This window comes from Gadus morhua, unplaced genomic scaffold (assembly GCF_902167405.1).
Source record: "Gadus morhua unplaced genomic scaffold, gadMor3.0, whole genome shotgun sequence".
Lineage (NCBI taxonomy): Eukaryota > Metazoa > Chordata > Actinopteri > Gadiformes > Gadidae > Gadus > Gadus morhua.
Window position 1 is genome coordinate 7501 of NW_021964074.1, and position 10539 is coordinate 18039.

A 10539-nucleotide genomic window follows, 5' to 3' on the forward strand; every position below is an offset into this window, starting at 1 on the left:
ACATAAGCAATAGTTCAGTCCAACTACTAAATAAAGATCTTATTGAGAAAGCATTTAGATAAATTATTGTTGATTTGTGGGAGAAAAGTGATATTCATAATTACTACGATAATACTGAGCCAAAGCGCTGCATTTACAATCTAGTATTTGTGTATTTAATTTGTATTTATGTATTATTATCCAAGTTTCAGGGAAACGACTAAAATAATATCAAGACTTATCACTCCAACATATGTAGAAAACAAAAATACGTAAAATTTGCGGTAAAATATTGCCTGGCTCTTAAAAGATGTTAAAAGCCAGGCAGTCATCTCGGACAAATGTGTGACGTCTAATGTAGAGGACGGGTGCGTAAAGGCCACCTCTGACGTCTTGAGCCTGCGCCTTTTAGGGGACATCTCTTCGGTCGGGCTGTCAGTTTTGGAATAATAGTAAACATGGCCCTTAGGGTTATCCGGCTGGCAATTCCGTCCGGATCAGCGTTCTTCAATGCTGGGATAACGGCACAGACGGTAGGGAGAGAATATTGCGAATTCGTTGATTCATTTTGAGCATGCAAAGAATGTCAAATGTACAAGGACAGGCTAACGTCCCTTAGCATCACACCGGTGCAGCAGCCGCAGAGGTTGCTGGCTCTAAAGTCAAACTTCAATAGACTGACACCTTAACATTTAGTCTGACAGCTCTATAAATGAAACATGCATACATATGGGAGGAAAGCGCTACATTATTTTTGTTGTTAATGTCATTTGTTGTGTGTTTACTGTAATGTTTTTATGTTTATTCTTAAGGCCGGTATCCACACGAGTGCAGTACGAAACCTTCGTTATGGCTGGTGGACCTATGTACTGGGCGAGAGGACAACTCCAAGGTTTAAAGAGTTCAGCAAAATCATCTCCGTGGATGGCAATTTGGCCTCTGGGAAAGGGGCACTCGCGCAAAAACTGGCTGATAAACTAGGTAATCAATGGACTACCATGGCATAGTAACACTTAGTAACATATTGTCCTTAAGCTGTACATTAATAATATCAGAAATATATCAACATACGTAATGTATAGCTTATAATCATCTAGATAACATATTGATCTGGTCCTACTGGGTAATAACAAAAACGCTAGTATACTATACTTTAGCACTGTAATCCTCTTGCATTACTAAGGAGCATGAATGGGTAAACAAGCAATACATTAATAGCAGCACCTTAATTTGTATTTGTTTCACAACAGTTTAGCTTTTTTTTAATTTGTTGCTTTTGATTGTTTGGAGATGTAAATGTATTTGATTCATCGAGTCTTCTCTATGTATGGTATCTTTCTTTCAATAGGTATGCTTTACATGCCAGAGGCAGACACTTTCTACATGGACAAGATGACTGGGGAGAAAGAGCCATTGCCCGAAGCATACAATGGGATGTGTAACCTGGAGAAGTTCTACACGGACCCCAAGTGTGGGGATGGAAACTCCTACAGGCTACAGCTGTGGATGTACACCATGAGGCTGCTGCAGTACTCCGACGCCATTGAGCACCTGCTCACCACTGGTACCCACTGATTCACTTTTATACGAAATGGCTGAAATTAAAGCTGACAGGTGCTGTATGTAAGATTTAAGATCTACTATTTGAATGTGATTTGTGAAAAATGGTATAACCATTGGTCAGATATTAATGGATCGAATGCTCTGTAAATATATTCAATTATATTGTACAGCTGCAACAAAAGTTTTGACCAATTAAGGTATCACACACAACAATCCATCTTGCCTGTCAATCACAGGTGCTGTGTTTGAACACCATGCCAGCCGAGCCACGTTCATGCATGCATCATATAGTTGAACAGCCAGTTGAACAGTTAGTTTGGACAGAACTCTTGCATTCTGGCAAGGGGGGCGGGACATCGTATCATGACAACTTTAAGTTTCAAAAGCTTGCTAATTTCTACCATTTCTTATCTGTTTTTACAACTATTGAATCTTACCTACAGCAACTTTATATTTGTTTGTTTCTCTGTACATGTAAAAAGGTATTCATTTGTAAATTAAAAGTATTTTATTAAAGCTACTAAAAAGGTGGGTTGGAACAATCATAGAAATTGGAGTGACAACGGAAATATATATTTTTTGTAAGGTAGTCCAATGCTTAATAAAGGCATCACAAAAGAACTCTGAACAAGAGGGGGTTATAATAATGATGATGATAAAAAAAAAAATGTTTTATGTATATTACAACCCAATGTGATGTGTACTCTAGGTCAAGGTGTGATTCTGGAGCGCTCCCCTTTCAGTGACATGGTGTTCATGGAGGCTATGTACAAACAAGGCTACATCAGGAAACAATGTGAGTAATTATATGAAAACCTCTCTGTTCAGTAAAATCCTCATATGTATTAATCTCAATCCTTCCCCCCCATGTATTGCCAAAACCAGCTACTGGCATTACTTTTGTAGTATTGATTTTGTAGTGTTACTCCAATTAAACCATTAAGCAAAGGTTTTACATCTACAAAAGAGTAGTTGTATGTTTTGGTGCTATGATAACTGTACTTCCTATTTCGGTTGGGCAGAATATGTCCATGCTAAGCCAAAGTAACATATTTTAGAAATATCCATTTGTATTATAAATTGGCTATACTCTGCAGCCCAACCGTGCAAAAGCTTACTCCCTGTTGCTGACTAATTATGTTGGTTTTCAATTTTTGGTCAAAAACCTTTAATAGAATCTTCTCACCATATCAATCTGGATTGCAGGTGTGGACCACTACAACGAGATCAAAGGCATTAGCATTTGCGAGTTCCTGCCGCCCCATATTGTGATCTATGTGGACCAGGCAGCCGAGGAAGTGCAGAAGAAGCTGAAACAAAGTAGCCAGGTATAAAATACCCTGCAGCCTGCTATGAACCCATCCATGACTTTATTTTAAATTGTGATGTTCCCATATCTGAGTTGGTACATTTTTAGGCTTGTACAATACAGAGTCTATTGGGCCAGGCCCTGAGTATCTGAATAACCCACCGGTACGACACTGTTCGCAAATTGAAATTATCATCTAAAGGTATGGTGTATTATAAGACTGATTGCTTAATCTTATATTTTAATAATGAAATCTTATTTAAAATGCTGCTCAAACCCGCCTCTCCATCAAAGGAGTAAAGTGGTAATAGTTTGTTTCATATTGGATAGTCAAAGTATGTAAATTGTTCTTCACCCTCCCCTGTTTTCAAAACGATAAATCAATGTTTTCATACATAATATTTGCAAAGTCTTGCAATTTGAAAACTATTTATAATACAGAGATTAGAATACAAGGTGATGCTATCGGACATGGTGCATAGAAAATTAAATGGCATCAGACTGGTCAGTGGTGTGTCGGCATTGTGTGAGGCAGATGCCACGACACACATAATGAAGTGTTTACAAGTAAAATGCACCATTCAAATGTCTGGATTTATTCAGATGCCTTATTGTATATATATGATGATCCCTTTTGTTACTAAAATCAATGCAAGTAACATTCAAAGTGAATTGAATTTGCTCTACACCATATATATTTGAAAGTCCGCTCCCACTAACATTGGAATCAAATCATTCCTTTCGCTCTTTGTCGGACCTCCGCTTTGTATGTCCCTTAACAGGAGTCTGGAATTGAAGGGACTGAAGTTTAAATTGGCTCTTTTTGTCAACTCATTCTTCACAACATGTCACGAAGGAAAGTTGCAGAAACATTTTAAGAACCGCAAGAAAATGTGATTATTTTATCATTGCAGACTTTTTAAAATTAGGCTTTTATGTTTTTTTTTAATCACTAACACACTTTTAATCTGCCTTTTCATTATGTTATATCTTTCTTCATGAAATCCATGTCATTTAATTTAAAAATCCTCTAACCTACATATAAACAGAACTCTGCTTTTCTGAAACGGTGGACTGTTGAAAGTTGTGTACTCATCCATTGTCTTGGCAGGCTTGTTGAATAGCAATTTAGCCTGAGACTGTGTTGTTCACCTTCCAAATGATGTTTTAATGTGATTTGAATTGGCTAATTTGTCAGTAGAATGGATCTCGGAGAGCCAATAAGACATTTTTATCAAGGCAGCTACATCCCCTAAATGCATACTCAGTTAATGAATTTGCTGCCGCTGTAACAAACGCGTGAAAAACTATCCTATCTACTATCCACCTAAGCTTCTTTTTTCCCCCTGCGAGCACTGTGATTATCCTAAGTTAACATTTTAGGGGCACAGTCGACACAAGTAAGGATATACACAAGTAACAATATATGTTATCACAATTAAAGCATGACTCTGTACCAGTGCCCATCCTCATTCTCAAACCCATTTTTAGCAGATCCGCAAATCATACAATATGTATTGCAGAAGCTTTTGTAGCCACTACCAATGCAATAGCGACGTAGGGCTTCACCTCACTGCTCGACGTGAACTGTCAGGTTTCAGCCCATTATCTTGTTATTCTTTTTCACGCAATCACAAGCAGTTATGTCGCAAATCTTGGTAGATGAACACAGTAAATGGGACAAAACTGGTTAATCAACAAGACTACTTGGAATACGTGAAGGGGGATGTTGAGAGTTATCTCCTTGTGAAAGCCGGTAACGTGTTCTATTCTAATTCTACATAAGTACTTCCTGCTGCACATGTGCACTTTAAGGACAATTAAAAGTTGCTCAAGGGAATTATTATTCGTGTAAGCAAGCCAAATGTTTGCATTGTAGAGACCTGCTCTTGATTTAGTGATTTATATTTTCACTTCTTTCTCATGTGTCTAAATGTGGAATATCACAACCATTTGTCCCAACATGTTTTTTGCAAACACAACATGGCAGTTTAGTTTTAGGGCAAACACCTGGATGATACGTTATAAATATCGATTTATTTTATTGGATGTTTATGTTTTGATCGGTTAAGTGATTACGATCTAATGCTTTGTCTCTTTTTGTATCTTCAGTCTCATCTGCAGAACGTGCCCCTGGCGTATCTCAAGGCAATTGAAGATTCGTACAAGAAGAACTTCCTGCCAAAGATTGGGTGAGTGGATGAATGAAAGAGAAGTGCACTATCTTTTATTTATTTATTTATTTATTTATTATTCAGATAAATAAATGGATGAATTCAACATAAACAAAAGCCAAAAGAGCGAATACGAAGAGGTTTCTTTTCACAGCAATGAAAAATAAATATAGTTTGGCACTAGCGTTTTCTCTCTTAAAAAACAGTGCTCCCAAAAGCAGCGGGCACTCTCAATGTATCCTTATTCAATTTCAACAGTGCACACAGTCCTTCAGAGGATACTTCAAACTCGGGCACACAAAGACTTGTCGCTTGGCACAAAGCTCTGCCTGGTTTTGAAGTGAGTACTTCAGCACTGCCAGGCTTGAGCCCCGGTGGGGCCAGCAGCTTCTCTGGTGAAACAATCTCTACGTGTTAGCTCACGTGTTCCCCCCCCCCCTTCATATCCTCCTCAGTGCTCCAACTGGAAACAAATGACCTCCAGTGAGATGGGCTTTGATCGAAATGTTTTGCCACTGGAAAATATGGCCCCTTCTGCCTCCACACACTTTGCCCTCACCTCATCCACGTGTTTTTATTGTGATCGAAACCCCGGGCTGAGGAGTGTCTGTGTACGGAATGCAGTGTTGATACAGGGGTCATAGTCTCGCCGCTCGTTTACGCACTGCCGAGAATGAGTGCAAATGATGTCAATCAGAGAGGGAGTGGGAGAGGGAGAGAGAGAGAGAGAGTGTGCAGGGCCAAGGAGCCAGAAGGAGATGCATGCCTCGGTGGCTCCAGTTCTATGACAACAGCAAGTGTCACTGAAACAAAGTGGTGTTTGTGTTGAAGAGCCATCGGAAAATAACTCTGCAATTTAGTTTTACAAGAGTACAGTTCCACTTGTAACAAATGAGGTGTTTAAAGTGTGGCCCTTTTCTGTATTGACTGCAGGACCGAAATAGGAAGTGCATAGTGCAATTCTGGTCATATAGTTCCAAATTAATATTCAGGATGAACCTTATGCTGAATGTTTATCTATTTCCATGTTTTATTGCAGCGAAACCTCAGAAGTGCTTGCCTATGATACAGTTCAAGCCCAAGATATCGAAAGGGTAAGTGGACAAAAATAATGATGTGGAATAAATTACTATTTTCCCCATACCCTGATAGGTCCAGAGGAATTGTCTGCAAATTATTTGTAAAAAAATACAACCATTATGCTAGCCATAGTATTACATTTCATTGAAATGTTGCCCTATAGGGCCAGTAACATTCACGGTTTCTCTGTAACATACTGCAGTCATCATTTCCTTCATACTTAATGTGTGCATGCATCCTTGTGTGTGTTTGTATGTATAAGTGGATATACATATATTCACTTTTGGTATTTCTGTTGTTACCTTTCTGGGCAGGTTGCAGAAGACATAGAGTATTTGAAGTTTGAGAAGGGACCATGGTTGGATCAGGATGACGTCAGCTACCACCACATGAGAATGCTGTAAGACCTCCAATCCTCACCACACACACTGAAAAGCAATGCAGCCAAAAAGTTTTGTGCTGAGCACTTTGGTATAAGTCCAGTCTGCCCTGCTCTGTCTATGTTCACTGTGATAAGTTACAGGATCTATCATTACTATGAAGTATTTATGGGAACAATTTGGTCGGGTTCTGACCGACGGGCACCACACAAGAGAATGGAGGTGGCCGGTTAATGAAAGGAGATAAAACCCTCAACATATTGGCGTGTTAAAACCCATTGCATATTCATGGGCACCAGGTTATCAAGTGACTGGAGAGAGAGAGAAAGCGTTGATGAATGCAGAAATAGGAAGTATTCTAGTATACTGTGCATGAAACTGTGCTGATGGAGGGATGTCTTCGCCTTCCAGTGTGGAAGACAAACACAAGGTGGCCAACCTCACCTTCATCCCCAAGTTCCTGCCGGAAATCACCATTGGCGCCCACGAGTACGACGAAAGCTACTACAAGTTTAAATCGGTATGTATGGCGCGTTGCGGGACGGGGGGGGACAGATGGCACCTAGTCCACCGGGACTTGCCGACGGGTATTCTACACGGATCGTATTGCAGATTGCGAGTTACACGCCTGCCCCTACAGAGATGGTATCTCCAAAGTCCTAAGCCCTTTTCTATTGCTTTTTCTTCTCCGATAAATAAATTAGTTTGTTCCTTTATCTTCCTTTCTCCCCGCCCCCTGTGAGCTCGGTTGTCGGTGATACGAGGGCATACTGCCTTCCACAGGGACGAAAGTCATTTTCCTGCTACCTTCAAACGGCGAATCGGTTTCCGTGCTCACGAGACGGCAAATGCCACGCAAAGGAATATTCCGCCAGGTTCCTGGGCATCATCAGTCTTGCAGGAAAACATTTGAGTGTGACCTTTTCTGTTTATTCAGTGAAACTTAGTTGTTTGCGCCCCCCCCCCCCCCCCAAACACCACTGCATCCATTGCAACAAACATGGGGCTGTGTAACTGTGATACGGGGGACTCTGACCTGACATTTTCTGCACAGAAACGGCGGTGAGAATGCGGAACGGTTGCTTTGGGGGACACATGACGTCAGAGGACATTTTGGATTTGAAGTTCTCTGGGTACAGCTTTTGTATTGGTAGGCAGTAGGCACCGTGCTGTCGGGTACAATACCAGGGGCAGAGGAAGCTCATTCGCTTTTGATACCGAGATTGAATCCAATCACTTTTAAGTGAACACTGACAAGCCTTGGGTTGTTGTATTAAAGCATTATGAATGCAGCTGTAATTCCCCCAAACCCCGCCTCCCAGTCGACTGCCATTTTCATCGCTTGCCGGCTGCACCAACAAAGACCAAAGTCACTTTTTCTTAACTATGACATTTTAACGCACCTTTACTCGGGTGTGAATATTATTCCCTTGGCCTGTCAGGTAATACAAATATTACAGAATATACATTTGTACATGAAAGGTGAATCAGTGAAGTGATTTGAAAAGAAACCCCATGTTTCATGTCGGAATTAATATGATGACTGAAATGGTTGTGAGGTCATTACATTTCTTTGGAAGCGTTTCAGCATCTAAGACAAAAAGCCAACGTGGGCGGTTGGTATTTGGGCATATGGCCAAGCCACATCGTGAAACCAGGAATGAAGGTCATGTCTCAGCGAGAGTAGGCCGCGGTTATTGCCTCCTTTTTTTCTGGTTGTTATTTTAGTTGCTTCCCATTCAATGCGCCACGTTCCCAAACAGCAAGACTAATGTGCTGACAAAGTGCATGTGACAGAGGGTGGCCCGGCTGTCTGTCACTCTGTCACTGATGTGCCTGCACATTAGCCCTAACTCATAAAGCGCCGTTTGCCACCGGCGTGCCATGTGATGGACTGCGACTGGATGTGCGCTCGGCCTGACGATTAGCCGGCGAGCCTTGTCATGGCCGTGGGAAAGACCCCAAGGATCGACATGCATCCTCCTTACCGGATACTTCTTCTTCAAAGGCTTCAGGGAACAGAACCCTGATCTTTTTTTTCCCATCCGATAAGCACTCTTAAAGAAATATATATAACATCCTGCATAAGTGTTGTTTTGGATTCAAAGAGTGTCCATCAGAGAGCGCCATCGGCTCTGGGCCTCTGTTGCATGAGGGCCGATGGCGGTGACTAGTGAGGCCATGAGAGCGATGCCTTCCACTACTCTAAATGTATTCATTCATTCATGTCACACGTTTACTCGCACACCGGGTGAATGTTTTGTGCCTGCCCGGCCTGTCAAAACAACATCCTTGTCACCCCCATGACAAATGCCCCACTCCTTGTTGGTGGTAGCCAAATCTAAACACTGCCGTGCTTCTTTTTCCTTTCACAGTCGCCTTGGCATCCTCTGTTGTCATCCAAGGTCTGATTTTAGTCGACTACAGAGGATGAATAGACATTGTGCCGGGCCTCTCCTTGTAGAGCCAAAGGACAGGATAACGGAGCCTATTCTACGAGAAGGGAAACATGTTTTAATTTGGTCATTGTCCCCTGCGCGTGCAGGAGCATAACTTGAGAGTAATAGATAAGTGCACTCACTTTGTTATCCGGTACAGGTCCAAAGCCCCGAAAGAAAGTGGTGCTGCTGTATGGCACCGACGCTGCCATTCAAATGCATAGGTGCAACCGAGGACGCTGTTTTAACCCTGCTTCCCTCGATACGGCTCATTTAATCGTGGGCAGGCAACCGTCTCGTTCCATTCATTTGACTGACATTTATTCTCCTCCTCCCAGCTCCCCGGGAAGAAGTACGCAGAAGGTTATAATGAGGACGTCGGAGACAAGAACATCTGGCTGAAGTAAACAATGGAGGCACCATTCTAAAGTTCATTTTTCTTTTATGCACAAAATACTCTGATCTGCCCCATGGGCAGAGAAAACTGATGCCCATGTCCTATTTCAGAACATGCACTGCTTCTGTTATAGTCTGTCTGCATTAAGGAGAATTATACACCCTAACATGTATGTATTAAAAAAACGAGATCCATTTTAAATCTGGCAATTGTGTTTTTTTTCTTAATACATACTCAGGTTAAGTTTAAAAGGTTTTCACTTTAGTAGATTCCGGTGGGCATCTGATAAAGATCCTTGCTTTCCCAATTATCTAGTCTAGGCGCTTGATTGTAACCTGACATTCAGTTTCTAGTGTGGCCCCAGCAAAGCAGCCTTAAAGTCGATATCTCAATTTCTACTTTAAGGAGTGCCTTGCAAAACTCTCTTGTGGTAAGTTTAAAAGGCATTACATTTAATAATATACTGCAAGTGTGGGCTATTAGTCAAACTATTAAGTCAAATTGGAACGTGTATAAAGAACATCCGTGTTTTCATTTTATCCAGTAATTTTATCTTAGAATATAGATCACTTGTTCATCACTTGATTTATTTGCTGAAGAAGAGTCTCTGCAGGCCTATTCCATCATTAAACATGAGTAGCGAGTCAAAATGTTTTACTCAAATAACTTGCTGAATTATAATCAACAAATATATTCCTGTTTCAATTTGCAATAGTACATGAGTATCAAGTACATGAAATCAATCGATCCAATTGTCCTTGGGTTATTTAATTGAGATACACAAGTGCAGTGTCATTAGCATGATTATAATCTATGCACGATCCAGTTGAATTATAACGGGAATGGCTCCGCTCATTCACCGGTCTGTATCCAGTGGTGAAGATGAAAGCGATAGTCAACGATTTTAGAGTTGTTAAATGGAAGGTCGCTTACCCTCCAAGTCTTCAGGAGTATAAAGATGTAAATGAAAACATGCACTGCCCTAGCGGGACTCCTGACAGCGGGGTGTCTTTGATCCAAAGTAGCCTCTCCACATCAGTTAGAACTAAAGGAAGATAAATCAAACTTTCTGGGAGTCGAACTCTGAGGAAGTCTGTGGGGTAAATTTTCACTTTGTACTTTGATGCCTTCCTCAACAAGGATTATATCACTCACACCTAGTATGGCTCTTAAAACTGCCGTGGCTAAAACTTCAATCATGTTAGTTATGGACACAGGA

The 10539-nt window shown here is 41.1% G+C and overlaps 1 protein-coding gene across 1 annotated transcript; it reads left to right on the top strand.

Moving 5' to 3' along the window:
- Positions 1–310: 310 nt before the first annotated feature.
- On the top strand, positions 311–9521 carry ndufa10 (NADH:ubiquinone oxidoreductase subunit A10). The gene is made up of 10 exons (XM_030350197.1): positions 311–512; positions 792–960; positions 1328–1543; positions 2252–2338; positions 2749–2870; positions 4964–5043; positions 6065–6119; positions 6420–6505; positions 6897–7005; positions 9262–9521. The coding sequence occupies exons 1-10, from the start codon at positions 438–440 to the stop codon at positions 9328–9330; spliced, it is 1068 nt and encodes a 355-aa protein (XP_030206057.1). The 5' UTR covers positions 311–437; the 3' UTR covers positions 9331–9521.
- The last annotated feature ends 1018 nt before the right edge of the window (positions 9522–10539 follow it).